The following is an 18430-nucleotide window of genomic DNA, read 5'->3' as shown; positions in this document are numbered from 1 at the left end:
GAATACTATTCCATATATCGGTTAGCATAGGGAGTTTTGCTTTATCAGATGTAAAAAACAAGTAGTATGAACTCAGATAAGGGAGAGGCAGGGTGCTCGCTTTGGCAGCACATATACTAAAAGGGAGAGGCAGGATATTTGGTGGAAGACAGCTTGGGGCAATTGGTAAACCTCCAGCTGCCCATGTGTAGAATTTGATGAGAGGTAGGCATGGAGCAAATCACTGAGGACCTTGTAGGCTAGGCTATGGCGGTGTGATCATATTCTCTAAGCCAGGACACTACTCTTTAGACTAAAAGGGGGTTCTATTCATTATTATGCCAGGACAACAGGAATAATCCAGAAATGTCCCAGGCAAACAACCAGGTCATACGATCACTTTATGTACTTGAAGGTGAAGAAGAGCCATTGATTTGGTCACATATCCTATAAGGAATGGGAAGTTAAAATAAATTTTAGGCAGGAGGCTTGTGCAAGTCTGAATAATCTTGATTGCAAGGGAATGAGAGAGGTGGGCCAGTTGCTAGATGCGGATGTATAATTGAGGAGGATAGTTTTTGTTGTTGTTGGAAAGAGGCCAAAGACTTGAGTGTGTGTAAATGCAGTTGGAAAAGAGTCAGTAGAGAGAGAAAAAAGTTGAAAATTGGTAAACTAAGACACCCGAGGAAAGGTGATAGGGGGTGGAGTCCCTTTTCCATTAATGCAAGTGGAAAGGAAGCAAGAGTGGGTGTAGATGCAGGTGAGTATTTAGGTGGGAAGGCATAGCAGGTTTAGAGTTCCTACCTGACGACTGCTTATGTTGTTGGGGGTTCAAGGAAAGTAGAGAGGTTTTAAATAGCTACAGTGGACAGTGGGAAAGACCAATAACAAGACAAGGATGCCCCCTATCATCACTTATATTCAACACTGTCTGCCACGCTAGTGGCAGTCTTAAATCAGGTAGTCCTAGCCAATGAATAAAGCAAGAAAAACAAATATAAGGTATAAGGATTAGAGTAGAAGAAATAAACTTATTACTCACAGCAACTTAATTGAGCATACAGAAAATCCGAAAGAATCTACAGATATACTATTAGAATTGATAAGTGAATTTAGCAAGATTACTGAATATGAGGTCACTTCACAAAAATAAGTTGTATTTCAGTGTACCCACAATTAGTAATTAGAAAATGAATTTTTAAAAGTGAATTAAAAAAACATTTACTATAGTACCAAAAACAATTAGGAATAAATATGAACAAAAGGTGGGCAAGACCTCTACTCAGAAAGCTATAAACAATTACTGAAATTAAAAATGACCTAAGTAAATGGTAATCCCAGTTCGTTCCGTGTGTGTGTGTGTGTGTGTGTGTGTAACTTGTTCATGTGACTCTAAAATTTATAGAATACCCACCTCTGATTCCTGCCTTCTCAGTCAACAAACAGACCCCAGTAGAAATGGTGACTTCTCACCTGCCATTCTAGAGAGAACTAGTTATGACTATGGTAGTGATGTTGATTCATAATTTGTAAAGGCCAAGAGGGTAAAGTTGGAGGACTTACTCTACCTGATATGCAAATGTAAAGGCTAACACAGGAGAATATTTTCATGGCCTCTGGATTGGGAAAGCCTACTTTAAGAAGACACAGAAAGCGTAGAAGACACAGTAAGTGTAAAAGCCAATACATTGTACTATGTGAAAGTTAAGAATTCTTCATGAAAAGACGTCATTGTGAGAGTTCAAACTCTGGCAACAGGGTAGATGATATTTACCTAATTCATAACCAGTGAAGGATTCAATAGTCCAGTCTTGTCAGTGTGCAAGAAACTTGAACTGTTTCACAAGAGGATATTCAAATGGCCAACAAACATGAAAAGATACTTAAGCTCATTAGTTATCCGGGACATGTAAATTAAAACCATCATAAGATACCACTACTCACCTGCCAGATGACTGAAGTATAATAAAAAAGTGTTAGTGAAGATGTGGAGCAGTTGAAACTTACGTGCACCACTGGTTGGTGTGTAGTTGGCACAACCACTTTTGAGAACTGTTTAACAGTATCTGTTAAAATCAGCATGTGCATATCCTATATCTTAGCAAGTTCACCCCTAAGCTCGATGATGAGCATTTTACATATATCATGAAAGGTTACAGTTATAAATCATAACTGTACAGGCTCAATGAAGAGAAGCTCCCCTTGTAACCTTTCCTCAGGTCTCTTACTTTACCAATTTTCAACTTTTCTCTCTCTACTGACTCTTTTCCAACTGTAGTGCTTCAGAGCAGTGCTATGTGATAAAACTAGAGTCGTAAAGTGTCACTGGAGACCTGGGAGGGCACAGTGGTGGGGAAGGAAGCTAGATTGCAATAGTGGATGAAAGGTTAAGGCATGGTCAATTTTCAGAAAGCTCCTCTGTGAAAACAGTGAGTAAGGAGGTGGTAACTAGGGGGAGATGTTTTGCTTTTGTTTAACAAGTGGTGGGGAATTGAGCTTGAGGAAGGATATAGAAAGCGAAATTGCTTCATGGGGTTTTTTTGCTTTTTTTGTTTTTCGTTTTTTTAGTGTATGGAATAAATGTTGAGGCTGAGTACATATGGGGTGTGTGCAGTGAAGAGTAAGGGGTTGAGTATGACAGTGGAATGCTTGGTTGGGTCAGATTTTGAATAGTCTAGAATGGCATTATGAAGAAATGTTGATTTTATTTAGTAGTTCATGGAGAGTCAAGGAAAGTTTTAAACATCTGGATTTCCTGTAAGAGTGTGCTGTAGAAATATTACTCTGGCAATAGCAAGTATTGTAGACTAAAATGTGGCCAGACTGAAGGCAGATTGCCTTACAAGCCAGAAGAGCCTGAATTAGGGCAACAGCAATTCATAGGACAGAGAAGAGTTGGCAAATTTGAGAGTATAGTTCAGAGGTAGAATGAGCACAACTTGTGGTGATGGAATGAGGGAGAACATGTATAGAACCTAGAGGTTTCTATTTTGAGTTGACTAGTAAGTGGTGCATTTTTGCTAAGGGACCCAGATTGCTGTAAGTTAAAACAGCTTCGTTCAACATGTAATTCACATACCATACAACTCACCCATTTAAAGAATATAATTCAGTGTTTTTAGTATATTCACAGATTTGTGTAACCATCACCACAATCAACTTTAGAATGTTTCTATCATTCCTATAAAGAAACCCATACCCATAACTAAATACAAAAGTATGTGCCAGGTACTTATCAGTCACTTCCCTTTTTACCCCAGCTCCGTTCCTCCGCCCCCGAAGTAAGCAACCACTAATCTGCTCTTGGTCTCTGAATTTGCCTGTTTGGGACATTTCAGCTAAATGGAAACAATCATACAACATATGGACTCTTGTGACTAGCTTTTTTCATTTAGTATGTTTTTAAAATTATCCATGTAGAGATTTTTTGCTTTGTATTATATTTACCTCTTTGCATGTTTTATGTCCTCCACTGGAATATAAGTGTCTTGAGGGGCAGGTTCTATTATAATATTCAAGAGCTGTATCTGGCTAAAAATAGGGATAAAAATCCCCACCCCTATTATAATATTTAAGAGCTGTATCTGGCTAAAAATAGGGATAAAAATCCCCACCCCATTTGAGACTGGGGAATAATTAATTCAAGTTGACAGGATTTGGATAGACTTGGGGTTCATCCAGACAGCCTCTGAGAAGAAATGAATAAATGTGTGGCTCCCCTGGGATAGTAGTAGTATTTTTTTGATGGGATTCGGTATTTTGGCTTATTGAGTCTTTTTCAACCCCCGTTTTCAAGCTCCTGGTTTTGTCTGTGGCACACTGCTTCTTTGTCACAATGTGGGGCATTTTACCTATCTTATGTTCTCTAGCTTTTCTGTCTGTAATACTGAAGATACCTATTTCTTAAGGACACTTACAGTAGACTATTTTGTATGTCCCTGCTTCCCTCAATCCCTGTTTTCTTAATAGGTTGCATGTAGTTGAATACAAAACAGTGAAAGTTTAGATCTCATCCTTCCTGAAACAAACAATTTATAAACTCAGGCCCCTCTTTTGGAGAGGTGTTCATGCTTTTATTTAGAAAACACATAGTGTGTATTTGAGTGTCATGTATCAAATAAAATAGTTTTTGACTTCCAACATCTCGCAGCAGTTCTCTGGGAAGAGGCAGACATAATAAACAGATACCACAGAATAATGTGGCAGTAGCAGAGTCACATACAAGTGGTTATGGGAGCACACCTGGAAGAAGTGATTGGGACAGTGTTTTGAAGCAAGTGTCCCCTGGCATTTGTGCACTAACAAGTATAATATAGAAGCAGCCGGATGAAGAGCTACCTAGCTCTTTGGGCCTCACAACAATCTGGTGACGTGGAGGTTTCTGACTCCCATTTTAGAGAGCAAGCTAACGCTCAGGAAGGCTCAGTGAGTGGCTCTTGCACAGATTCTAGACTGAAGCTTCAGTTTGTCCCCTCACCCTCCCACCACATCCATGCCCCGTAAGCAAGGGTAGAAAGTTCCTATGCAGAGGACTGCAGTGCCCTGCCATCCCCTCTCCTGTAGTTCTTCGTTCTTCACCAAAACTAGAGTTTCAGATTCCCCTTTTGTTTGTCCAGTTTGCTTTCAGTGTCGGTGCATTGAGCATTCCGGGCCTGTAGCAGTGGTGAGTATTGCTGATGTCATTGTTTGCCTTATTGGGATTTTGCTCTTTGTTTCACAGGGAGCTGTGATTGGTATAGACGATGAGGACGACAGCACCTTCACAATAACTGTTGATCAGAAAACCTTCCATTTCCAGGGTGAGCTGAAAGAAGAGATTCTCTCTCTTCATAGTCCCAACTGCTGCTTTCCTTCTCTTTTGGGTTGTTTGCTTGATGACTTGAATGATTTTGCAACTGATCCTGCATGAACGAGCGCACAGGAACGTTCTGGAGGAAGTGGTACTGCAGGGTAGGCAGGGATTTGTATCTGCAGTGGATACAGATCTATTTGAAACGACTGGATCTGCCTGCAATTGGAGATTAAAATTTTAAAGGCTAAAAATCAGTGAAGGGAGAGAGTAATGGGCTGCTGCTGCTGCTGGCTTGTGTTTACAGAAGGTGGCTGATCTTCTTTATCGAGGAGTATGGTTCTGCTTCTGCATGAAGAGTCTAAAGACTGATTATGAAGGTTGCAGTGCTTGTCAGTGTAAAACTCAAAATGTGAATTAAATTGAAGCTAGTGGCAACCTTTGGTTTAAAGGTTTTGCTTTGCTTCAAGGACTACGAGTTTGCTTTCATTTCATCTGCATTTCTGTGTCTTGTCTGCCAGCCGTCATTTCTCTGCTGTTATCCCTTTTATAGTTAATAACACCAATGCCATCTGCCACTGCTATGTTTCGGCATTGCATGCTATGGTTCACCGGTAGAAAGGGTAAGGTACTGTATGATCATTCTCATTTCATCTTGTTTTGAAAACTGAGCCAGCAAATAAAAGTCAGTTTTAATGATCCTGTCTTAATGTACCTCTCATGTATTAAGAGCATCTGTTAGCTTAGTTACTAATGTTTTTGTTATTTTGCCTATCCAGAGTAACCTCTATTTATGTTTAAAGCAGTCCAAGAAACTAAGAGATGAGAAGATTGGAGATGTTAGTACTTTCTCTGAACTACAAGTGATAGTGCTCTGTGATATATACTAGGTATACCAAGATAAATAAATATTAAATAAATTTATAGCTTAAAAATGTTTTGGTTATGAAGTCTCACGGTGACCAGATATGTTATAGGAGATGTTCAGACAGCCGTTGTCCTTCTGTGGTAGGATAGTATATTGCAGTTATTTTTCTTTGTTGTCTTGTTTAAGAAATTGACACATAGAGATGAAAGATGCAGCTTATATAAAGTAAAGACAAACCAGTGTACTCAAAAGTGCTATGTCTGATGCTTTTAGGAAAGAACATCCTTAAAAATATGTACTGTGTTTGATCGACTTCTTTATTTAGAGCTGCTTCACTAATGTTGTTCTCCTGAAATTTTCATAAAATTCATAAAACATTTAAAATCTTATGAAAGCCCAAGGCCTTTATTTTTAGGTTAAATACATAATGCTGCTTATAAACTAAAGCAGGTAATGCCTACACACTGGAACTCTTTTCTTGAATGAAGTTGAATGTTTTAATGTGTTTCAAGTAATAGCTGCGGGATGCAGGTGAAGGCTGCAGTATGGAATTCTGTCCTCTGCAGTTAACTAAGGAGATACCTTCTTTGGACTTCCAGAAGCTGTATTGTTTGCCCGTTTAAAGGACAGGATACTCAGACCTCTAGAGCAAAGGCATCTCAACCTTCTGATTTACTGTTACATTATTTATGTTCGACCCATCTCTCCTTTAACACTCCCAGATTTATGTGGCCTGCTTGTAAGACAAGCAATTCCTTTAATGAATTATTTAAATGACACGGACAAATAAGAGTTGTATGCATTTTTAAAATGGATTCTTAGTTCTGAGAATTTATTATTTTCTACTGTGATAGTTATGGGAGTCTCAAGCAACATGAGATTATTTAGCTTTTTAAAGAACTCGATAAGACTCCATATATAGTTCTTGGCAATAATGAGAGTTATTTCACATTCGTAAGTCCTTATGAGAAAATCTCTGAAAATTTGATGAAAAGTTCTCAATGTCTGATAGTTCTTATATTTTTGATTAGAATGGAAAGCAAGTTTGGCTGATACACATTAGCTTATGTTTAAATGTGTTGAAGTTCTTTATTTAATATACCAGAATTATTGAAAGCAAATGAATTATCAATTGATGCATCTATAAAGCAAATTCCACTTATTATCAACTATTAAAGGAAAAGCTAGAATTTGTTCAGACACATTCATTTATTCAACATCTGTTTTAGACATTCTAAGTTTTGAGGATACAGTAATGAACAAAACATAAAATTCCTCTTGGCATTTCTCCTCATCCACTCTGGTAGAGGAGAACACCAATAAGCCAGATGAATTAGTAAAATATAAGTAAATAAGAGAGTGCCAAGTCCTGGGAAGAAAAACATAAACAGGAAAAGAAAATGAAATAGATGTGAGGTTGTGTGTGTGTGTGTGTGGGGGGGGGGCGGGTGTTGATATTTTAGAGTGGCCTCAGAAAGACTCATTGGAATGGTGCCTTTCGGTGAAAGACCTGAAGGAAGTGAGGGAACAAGTTATATGGCTTTGTTAGGGGGGTGGGAGTACATCATTCCGGGCAGAGGGAACAGCAGTGCCAAAGAGTGTGCTTGCCATATTTGAAGAACAGCAAGGAGGCCAGCTGTGGTTGGTACAGATAACCATGGGGGAGGGTAGTGGGAGATGAGGTCTAAGAGGTAACAGCAGAGATCCTGGTCATGTGAGGCCTTACCCCCCACAGTAGGGACATTGAATTTTATTGAGCTAAAAAGCCATTGGAGGGTTTTGAGCCCACGAGTGACATGATGTGATTTTTAAATAGTATCACTCTGGCCGATGTGAGAATAAAATGTAGGAGGCAGGGACAGACAGCAGCAGGAAAACTAATTAGGAGACTATTGTAATTCAGAAAAGAGATGATGGTAGCAGTGGGGTTAGGTATTAGGTTGTTGCAAAAGAAATTGCGGTTCAAAAGGTTAAAAAATTGTAAAAAAAAACAAAAACGCAATTACTTTTGCACCAATCTAATAGTAAGAAGAGGTTGAATTGTGTATATGTGTTTAATCAACTTTATCGAGGTTTAATTAACGTACAATAAAATGTGCACATTTCATTTTCTTTTTTGCTAATTTTTTTGTTTCCCCAGGACTTAGCATTCTCTTTATATTTACTTATATTTTTCTAATGTATCTTATTTATTGGCTTTCTCCTCTGCCATTTTATTGATTTTGTTCAGTGAGTATTGACAGATTTATTTACTCATAATTGCTGCCACAATCAAGATATAGAACATATCTGTCACCTACAAGATTCCTTTATTTTTCTTTCAGTCAGTCCCCACTCCCAGCCTCTGGCCCCAGGGAACCACCCATCTACTTTAACTATAAATTAGATTTTTCTTTTGGAGTGTTTCACATAAATGGATATGGACTATTTTTACGATATGTACTATTACCATATGTACTAATCGTATGTATGTATTTACGATATGTACTAATACGATATGTACTATTTTTTGTCGGGCTTTTTTTTTTTTTTTTTTTTAGCTTAGCATAATGCTTTTAAGATTCATCCATGTTGTGTGTATTGGTAGTTGGTTCCTTTCATATTGCGAAGTAACAGTTTGTTGTATGTTACTATATTTATTTTGAAGGTTGAACTGTAACGTGTGAGAGAAAGACAGGAGTCTAGGCTGACACCAAAATGTTTGGCTTGAGCAACAAGAATGGAGTTGTCATTAACTGAGCTGGGGAAGATTGCGAGAGGAACTAATTTGTGTGTATGTGTGTGTGTGGGGGGAGTTGATGGGGGATGTGGGCACCAGGAGCTTATCCTTGGACATGCTTATAAACAAGTATTAGAAGCCTAACCAAGCATCCAAATGGAGATGTCATGTAGGCAGTTGGAGTGCTGAGTTCAGGAGAAAAGTTCACGCTGGAGAAATAACTTTGGAAGTCTTGGACATATAGATGGTATTTAATGTCATGAGAATTTGAGAGTAAGGGTAGAGAGAAAAGAGGGCCAAGTAATGAGCACTGGGGCACTCCAGTAGTTGTTTAGAGGGCACAGATATGAGGTAGAACTAGCAAAAGATATAGAAAAAAAGCAACCCAAATGGGAGGAGGTGAATGTGGTACCTTGGAAACCAAGAGAACTTGTTTCTAGGAGCAAAGAGACATCAGCAGCTGTGCCAGCAGTTGTGCTCTTGATAGATCAAGTAAGCTGAGGACTGAAAAATGATCAGAGTATTTAACAATTAAGAGTCCATTGCTAACCTTGGGTAGAGCAGTTTTAAAGTAGGGATATAGACAGTGTTTTCAAGTTCTGCTGTGAGGGAAGGGAAGGAATACATCAGTAGCTGGAGCAAAGAATGAGAACAAGGGAGTTTTTTTTTCCTTTTTTTTTTTTTAGATAAGAGAAATAATAGCATGTTTTTATGCTGTTGGCAGTGATTCAGTAAAGGAAAATTGATGATGCAGGAGAATAACTGCAGGGGAGAATTGTTGGATCAGTGTCCTTGAGAAGGCAAGAGAGGGTGGGACCTAATACATAGGTGGGGGGGCTTTGCCTTTGGCTAGGAGCATGAGCAGTAGGAATGAGAAAGAAGGTCAAGTATACGGAAATATATGTTGGTGGGTTGTTACCCATCACCTTTATTTCCACTATGGTTTAAATCTCTGGCTGTTTTACATAATCCTGTATTCGGAAACATTGTTTATTTATAATAAAGAGGATTGGTGCCAGGAAGAGAACACTCTTCCCTGAAATAACAGATAATTTGTCATTACAATGATTCACAGTTCTGGTAATATCTCCAATTTTAAAGAGATGCCATAAAATTCTGAAAACAAAGTCAATTTAAATTAACTTCAGTTTTGAAAAGGCAATAATTGAAATTACAATTTTAGCATGTTAGAGCTTTAAAAAGGTTTGAAAACTATAACCTTCTTCTTTAGAGATATTAATAAAAAAATACTTGCCAATTAATGTTCATGAACTGGCTCTGTTTTCTTTTGAACAAGGGCAAAAAATGATCCCTTTCCTGCCAGCCAGCCAACGTTGTTTGCATGGATTCTGGACTAAACATTGGATGGAAAGCAGCTTTGGTATTATACTGGCTGTTGAGTTCAAACATTCATTGTGTGTGGATGTAACTTCCTGTGCTCAGAACTGAGGGTACACAGGTAAATAAAACATGGACAGTGATGTTCAGGGGCATGTAGGATGTAATTATAATGTAATGCAAAATATGCTATAGTAGGAGAAATACATATAGGGCACTGAAATAATGGAGAGGGAACCAGTCAGTGCTTCACGAAAAGTAATTCTTGTTACCAAGTAATTCTTTTTATAATAATGAAAATTTAAAATCATACTAGCTCTTCAAATTTCAAGTTGTTCAGAAGTATGTAATGTAAAATTTAAAAGTTCTCTAGCATGAGGTGCTCTCTGCCTCTCTCCCTCCTTATCTCCTCTATCTGATAGATTGAACAGAAGTTCTGAGAAATGAACAGAAGTTTGTCAGGCGGAGAGGTGTTGTAGCTTGTGCAAAGGTGTGGAACTAGGACACTGCCGGTATGTTCACTGCCGGACAAGCTGCAAATGTTGGTACTCTTAGAACAGTGGGGAGGAAATGAGGCTGTAGAGTTAGGCAGAGGCAGATATGTTTAATATAAAATGATTCTATTTTTATCCTGAGGTCAGTGAGGAGCCAGTGAAGCAGGATTTTCAGCAGAGGATAGACAGAATTAGACATGGGCTTTAGATACTAAATAGCTGTGATTGTTGAGGCCCTGGATGGATTAAAGCAATGGTAATGGGGCAGGAGGAAATAGATTGAGATTTTTAGGAGGTAAATATATAGGAACGGGTGATTGCTTGGAAATGGGAGATGAGAGAATGAGAGTAGTAAAGATGACATTTTTGGGTTGGCTTACAGTTTGATTGTTGTCAACATCTGAAATAGAGAGTCCAGGAGAACAGAGGTAGTGAGGGACCTCTTATGTTTGAGGTGTCTGTGGGACACACAGGTGGTGATGGCAATTGGATCTGAGTCTGGCCTGGAGATGGATGGAGATTTGTGGTTAGCAGGGAATTGCTGGTAGGTGGAGCTAGAAGTCGAAACTTTGAATGCCTAAGGGCTAGTAAATGAGTGAAGAGTAAAGCTGAATGAAGACTAGCAATATGGAGAGCTTGTGCCATTTGAAGGGGTAGCTGCTGCTTACTTCCAGACAGGTAAGGTTTTTTGTAATGCTTGTCCAATGTTGCCAGATCATCAAGTTTTTCAAGAGAAACCAGAAATTCGGATTTTTTTATGTGTGAGGGGGAGTTTGTGAATATGTGTGTTAAATCTCCAGATTAAAAGAATGTATATGTAGGCCAGTGAAATGCATCTATGGGCTAGGTAAAACCTCTGGATCTTCAGTCTTAGGTTAAAACCATGGTAGTAATGGGTATGAACCTTTAGGGAGACCCGAGTGAAAACGCTGAGGACCAGACCTTGGAGCACACTAGGGTGAAACCATCAGCAGGTACAAAGGAATGATCAGAGAGGTTGGGATGAAAGCTACAAGCACCAACCATAAAAATGTACTGTTTTAAAAACTCATAGACACAGACAATAATTTAGTGGTTACCAGAGGGTAAGGGGGTGGGGGGAGGGTGATGAGGGTAAGGGGGATCAAATATATGGTGATGGAAGGAGAACTGACTCTGGGTGGTGAACACACAATGGGATTTATAGACGATGTAATACAGAATTGTACACCTGAAATCTATGTAAATTTACTAACAATTGTCACCCCAATAAAAAAAAAAAATAAAATAAAAATAAAAACACAAGTACCTTCAGGGAAGGGCAGACGTTTTCTGTAAAGGGCCAAATAGTAAATATATTCGACTTTGTAGACCAAAAAAAAAAAAAAAAAAAAAAAAAAAAATGTACTGTTTTTATTGGTCGAAAGTAGTTGCATATCCGCAGTTCATATGGCTCAACCTAATAGAAGACTAGGTAGTTTTAGTCACACTAATAGAAAAATACCCAGTTATTTGCATTTCATTGTCAAATAAAATTGAAGCTATTTAATAATTTAGTATATATAATGATTTATAATTTACTGATAGTATATTGGCATAATAATTATGATAGCTATATTTATTGAATGTTTATTTTATGCCAGGCACTATTTAGAGTTTTACTTATGTTGTTAACTTATTCAGTTCTCACGACCTTTGGAAGTAGGTACTATTATTGTTTTTATTTTATACATAAGGTGACTGTGGGTCAGATAGGTAATTGAAGGCAGAACTGGAATTTGAACACAGTTATACTCTAGAGCCATTCTCTGAACGGCTACAAAAAAGTTTTTGGAGAGATTTGTCAACTAGTTTATAATTAACTTTTATAATTTATCAGAAAAGGAATTATAAAATATAAGGAACTTTAAATTAAAATTCAGTTTAATGCAATTAATAATTTTTCCTATGTTGTTAATCTACGTGTTTCTTTACTTAGTAGAAACAGTAGCAGCAGTGATGGTGATAACAGCTACTGTTACTGCTACTAAGTATCTGTTATGAAGCAGGCATTGTGTTCAGCAGGCACTTTGCATTATTTCCATAATTCCTACACTACACAAAAATGAGATTGTTTTATTTCTAGTTTTAGAGTTAGAGAAACTGAGTTTCAGAGACGCTAAGCGCCCAGGGTTAGTGGATTAGTGCCCAGGTCTATCTAGATCGTAGCTCCTGAAGTGTGGTCCCAGCCAGCAGGATCAGCCTCACCTGGGAATTTGATAGAAGTCTGGGCCTGGCCCCAGACTTGCTGATTCAGAAACTCTGGGAATGGACCTTCTCTAGTATTTCTGCATTCTGAAGTCTGCCAACCATTGTCCTGCGTCCAGTGGTCTCACATGCTATTCCAGTTTACTCTCATAATAACCTTACACGTTAGATGGAACTATCCCCAATTTATGTGTGAGAGAAATGAGAGTCAAGTGGCCTGCCCTTGATCTTAGATCTTCCCTGACTGTGTCCTGTCCTACATATAAGGGGTGACTTGCCTTAAGCAGACCTGTCGTGCAAAAAAATCTGAATTTTTTAAAGATGGAAATTAAGGATATTATATGTGATTAGTCCTTCATAAAATAATCCTCCACTTTCAAAGGATTTTACTGAAGACATTTAAGCAGTATGTTCTTCAGAAAGATTTCAGAAACATTTAAAAAAAATGTTTAAATTAGAAGACTCTTCAGGAACTGTGTAAGCCTTAGTGGAAGTCACCCGGGGTTGGTCTGATAGGTGACCTTTCCAACTCAGTCCATTAAAGTTTGCTCGTTTATTAAAATGTAGAATTACTACATACGGTCTCCGCCCAGTGGTGAAGGAAAGTGTTGAATTCGGAAAAGTTATATTGATCGAGCATATTAGGGCAGCATGGCCCCGCTGCATTAACATCGATCGACTCCGCCTGGTTCATCCGCATCATTGATCATTTAGAAACAGACAGGGCATCATTGGACTAGCTCGTGGCTGCAGGCTTGTGTCTTCTGCTTTAACAACAGCCGTATTTCACCATTATCATGAGTAAACAGATTCCGTTATCTTTTGTTGATTATTGACTTAAAAAAATTTCCCACTGCAATTTTATATTTTTGATTTTTACCTGGTTACCCATCCTCAAATAAAAACAAAATAAATAACCATTTAGACTTCAGGCTAAGGGAAGTAAATCAGCTATAACTAATTCTCTAATTAGATGTTATAATTTCAGTAGGTGTTAGTGGGAAAATGCCACTGAATTCATATATTGGGAGTTATTTGTATTGTAGGAGGACGATTGGTGTACCTTTCTTCTTCCTAATTTGCTTTCTGTTCAAGATCCTTCCTGAATGTTTGAAATTACGATTTTCCCAGGTTTAACCAACTATGGATTGTTTGGCTTAGTGAGTAGCTAGTATTAGAGTGGCTATTTAAATATTTTTGTTAGTAATTTATGTTTTCCTCTCCACCATTCTCTTTTCCATAATTTCTAAGTAGTAAAATTAATACCTGCTCACTGGAAATTTGAGGAAATACAGATTAGTATAAAGATGATACTAATAATCACCCATAATCCTGCCACCCGAAGATAATTATTAGCAACATGCTTGTGTGTTTCCTTCTGATCCTTCTGTTGTTTGTGTGTATTTTAAAAAACTGAGTCATTATATATAAGTAAAGTTCCCAGATTTTTAATTTGAAATATTGTATCATGAACATTTCCCTCCAACACTAAATGTTCCAAGTTCTAAGATTTTTAATAGTTGCATAATATTCCATTTTATGAATAATCATATTCAACTATTCATCTGTTGCACAGGTTTTTTTCCTATTTTAAATAGTTAGGAAACCTTGAAACATAACTCATTATGAAACCTTGTACATAAATCATTAACCAAATCTTTGTTTACCTTAGGACAGATAGGTTCACAAAAGAATTTATCAGAACAAAAGATATATTTTTAATATTTCTGAAACAATCCTCCCCAATCGCTTTCAAGAGAGATTATTGATTTTCACTCCCCTCTGCTTCATCACACTCCTCCTAGGCTTTTAGTATTATAATTTTAAAAGAATGCCAATTCATTGTCGCCCCCCAAAAAATGTATTTTAATGTGTTTATTTCTTTATTGATAACTTGTTCACTTCCTTGTCCATTTTATTTGTTGTTGGTGGTGTGCTCATCTTTTTTTAATATCTTTTTTGAAAGAGAATAGGGAATCCTTAGTCATTCGTTAACCCTACTATCCGAGAAATTGCAGATATATATTAAGTAATCTTTTTACACAATTTGGAAATACATAGCTTGGTAGGTGTTAGTGTGAACAGTAAATTAAGAGATACAAATCAAAGCATTTCCCTACTTTAGTGTATAATACCCGAAAATATGCATGAAAGCAGACTGTGAGTTGATCAAAGACTTGTAGGGTAAAAGGGCAATGTGTTCTTACTGCATACTGTAAAGTCCTTAATGACAACTTGCCTTTTAGACATAACATTTATTCATACGTTGTATTCATCCATGTTATTTCTTTCCTTCAAAAATGAACATGGAGAAATGGACTGAAGTCTTATGGGCCAAAGTCTAAGGAATGTCCCACAGAGGATAAAGATGTACGCTTTCCAGCATGCCTAATGATTTCTCATTATATTATGTTTATAAGATTTATGATGATTGTCACTCCAATTTTTCTGTTTTTCTATTAATCAGAAGAATGGCATAATGGAATGCAAAATATATTAAAATAGTTTCCTGAGCACTACTCTTCAAGTGGAGATGGTGGTGCTACAAGAACTAAATTGTTGCCTGGCAGGCTTTGTACCATGTGATGGTGCAAAATGTCCATTTGTTGCCTAATATAAGACAATTCAAATTTTTCTCCAAGGAGTCAGTGTACAAGAAAGTACAGATTACATCAACGTTGAATAGGCCAGTACTGCTTATGTAAAATGTAACCTCATACCTCAAGAAATTTTGGGGACTAAAAAGTAACTTGAGAGACAATTAAGCATTAAATTGTGTACCCTTGTATCTATAATAGGAGTTCAAGGAAGGAAATGATACAATAATTAGATTTTCCTTGGTTTTCAAACTTTCAATAAAAGCATTTTACATAGGCAGTCTTATTTAGAAGCCCAGATATGAGACAGAAAAAAAGTACAATTGCTGTTTGAAGTCAGAAGGTTGAGGGCTTAGAGCTCTGCCTCAGGCAGCCCCTCAGCACTTTGAGAAAATACCAGTATTTGGTTTATTTCATCCATTCATTCTATTCATTCACTCGCTCACTCATGCATTCACTCCTTCATTCATTGATATTATCAATAAATATTTGAGTGCTTAGGTACACCAGGCATTAGGCCAGTTTCTGAGTATAAAATAGTGAGCGAAGCAAAATGCCTATCTTCAAGGATCTCACATTTTGAAAATCATTATTCCAGAGGTTTCCTGGTTGCTCAATTTCAGGTAGTTCTCTGACCCCACATTAAATATACTTGAGTCAAAGCTCTATCTTTTGGTAATGCCTAGACTACACTCACCCTTATTTTTACTTTTAGATAGGTAACTAGCTGGTGAATTTTCTAAGAAAATGCTCACTTCTGCCAAGGTCGTCTTTGTCTTTTCAACCTCCTTCATTAACTCTACTTGCAGTCTGTGAACATTCATTCTCATGATCATGGTGATTTAATGAATGTACTCCACGTGGAACATTGGTCCAGCATATAAATTCAAGTTGGATTTCATCATTGCATTTTCTTAATATTATATTTGGAGGACCCTAAGACAGTTTGACTAATGCCCTGGAAAAAAAAGAATTAGAATTCTGATAAACTATAAAGAATCTGTGTCTTTGCTGTGTGGCTGGCTTTAAGGATCTCATCTGCTCTCAGTGACTGACTGCCTCGTGGGAGGAATCAGGGGATCATGTGAAAAAGAATTGAGCTGAGCCCTTGCATATGGGTGATTCAAGTCAAGTGGAGACGGGAGTCAGTGAGATTTTTTTTTTTTATGTTGGAGAGGATGAATGGAAAACTTTCCTGGAGTGGGTGATTGATTATATTCTAGAAGTGTGTGAGGAAGTGGGGTGGGGAGGAAGCAAATGTATTAAGGGTGTCGTTCGGGTTGTGATCCTCTTGTATACCCCACACACGCTTATTTGAGAGGTATTTTTATTTCCATTTTGAGGCTTGGAGGAGTTTTTAATCCAAGGTAACGTGTAAGCAATGGCCAGGCCTGGATTCAGACCCATGCTCTTTACATTGCTCGGTGCTGCTGTGCATGCCTTCATCACACTGACTTCTCCACCGCACCTCAGCCTCTTTGCAGCTCTAGCTTCACTGCTGTTTTCTCTTACTCTAAACAGTTCAGTGCGCTTCCTACTCTGATAGTAGCTACTGTTTTCATGCTATCATGTGGTTTGGTTATCAAAGTTGCTTCTGTGCTTAGCTTGTCCAAGTTGATAGTTGTCACTGGGGAGGGGCCCAGCTGCGGGCAAGGGAACTGGGACACTGGTCAGAAGAGACTGGTGGGAGTCACGGCAGGCAGCACGCGGTGAACAGTCGTCACATGGTGTGACGGGGGCTTGGAAGACTGGCTAAAGAAAAGCTCAGGAATGTTCCCTGTATGGATATAAAGGGCAGGGAGTCAAATATTGTTGACCTATATCCTATTTAAATTTATTCCTGTTCTGACTGCATAGTTCTACTATGTCACCTGAGGGAGCATACCCAGTTGTTGTGGAAGACAAACGAAGGTATCTTCTCCATTTTATTCCTCCTTTGCAGAGGAAGTCCTGTCTACCTAAGAAGGCTAAATGTGGAGCAGGGGGTCACCAGTAAAATGAGAATGGCAATGTTGACTTCTAGAATTGTTGTAAGATGAGAGAAAAATGCATATTAATATTCAACATGATGCCTGGCAAAAGCAGGGCTCAAAAATAGTAACTGTTGGTATTATTATTTTTATTTTACAAAGTTGCTGATGATCACGCTGCTATTTCTGGGATTCCCTTTTCTCTTTTTTTCTAGCCTCAGATTTGAGCTAGAGATAACCCAAATGATGTTCTTGAAAGTGTCACATACTGAGCATGGTACCAGGGATACAAAGCTGATTCCCTGCCATTCAGTGAGCTCTCAGTTTAACGGGAGGAATAAATATGGGAATATACATTAGAAAGACAGTGATGAGGATAGCAGCTGAGTGCAGGTTCTCTACCAAAGGCTTATTTGTTTTTTCTCATTTAACTCTTTTAACAACCCCAAGAGACAGAAGAAAACTGAATAAATCACTACTTTATCCAAGGTACATAGTTTGGGACAAATAATTACAATGCAATGTAAATGCTGTAGAGACCTATGGAAATATAGAGGAGAGAGCTGGTAGAGGCAGGGAAAGAGTCACAAAGCATGATTTTGATTCAGGTTTTGAAGGACGAAAAGAGCTGGGGGATAGACATGGATAGGAGCGAAAGGAAAGAACATTTACCCACCTTCAGAAAAAGGAGAAACACATTCCACATAACGGAAACGTGTATGTAAAAACTTGGAGGTATGAAAAAGGATGACTTGTTTGGGCAATGTTAAGAAGTGTAGGTGTATTTTAGAATACCTGGGAGGTGAGGGGAAGGAGGCTTGAGTTCAGTCTGGAACTAGATAGATCATCGAAGGTCTCATATACCAGAATGAGAAATTAAAACACCTTTCTTATAAATTAGGGAGAGGCATTGGGTATTTTAGTCAAGGAAATGTCATTGTCACAGGTGTGGCTCAGAAGGAACATGGGGAGCTGTTTGTGGGATGCTTTGGAGAGAAGTGAGATTGCAGGCAGGGAGCCATTTGGAGCTTACCGCAGAGGTTCTGGAAAGAGGTGAGGAGATCTGGAGCAAGGGCAATAAGAGTGCTTCCCAGAGGATAAATACGAAAGATACCTTTATAACAGGCAGAATTTGGCAACTAATTGCATGTAAGAGGATGGGGGAAAAGAAGTTCAGAATCATCCGTGGCTTTCTGACAGAGTAATGGGAGTATGGCCATTCTTTGAGAAGTATCAAGGACTGTGTATTTTTTACTGCTGTGTCACCAGGCCACACCTGTTATGGACACGTATGCCCTCAATAAACACCAAGGGTGCCAAAAAAATGTATACACATGACTTATAGAGCATTACAATTTTAATAGTTTTTTCCTTTCTTCAAATGTGTATACATTTTTTGGGTCACCCTCTATATTTTGTTGCATAAAAGTATAACTTTGGAATATTTTAG

The 18430-nt window shown here is 38.1% G+C and overlaps 1 protein-coding gene across 9 annotated transcripts in view; it reads left to right on the top strand.

Annotated features, from left to right (window-relative positions):
• OSBPL9 (oxysterol binding protein like 9) overlaps positions 1-18430 on the top strand; it is a 131952-nt gene that overhangs the window by 29965 nt on the left and 83557 nt on the right. For 4 of the 9 annotated variants that reach the window (XM_081057530.1, XM_081057534.1, XM_081057533.1 and 1 more), the window contains exon 3: positions 4700-4778. The exons of 3 other annotated variants lie outside the window; for them this stretch is intronic. In XM_081057530.1, the coding sequence (XP_080913656.1) occupies positions 4700-4778 (79 nt within the window). Of the gene's footprint in view, positions 1-4699; positions 4779-5062; positions 5079-16901; positions 16922-18430 lie in introns of those variants that run through there. 2 more of the 9 variants (XM_081057532.1, XM_081057531.1) reach the window with 2 other exon arrangements.

The sequence above is a fragment of the Rhinolophus hipposideros genome, assembly GCF_964194185.1.
Source record: "Rhinolophus hipposideros genome assembly, chromosome: 8".
NCBI lineage: Eukaryota > Metazoa > Chordata > Mammalia > Chiroptera > Rhinolophidae > Rhinolophus > Rhinolophus hipposideros.
The sequence above is the reverse complement of the archived record's forward strand: the minus strand, read 5'-3'. Positions and strand labels throughout refer to the sequence as shown.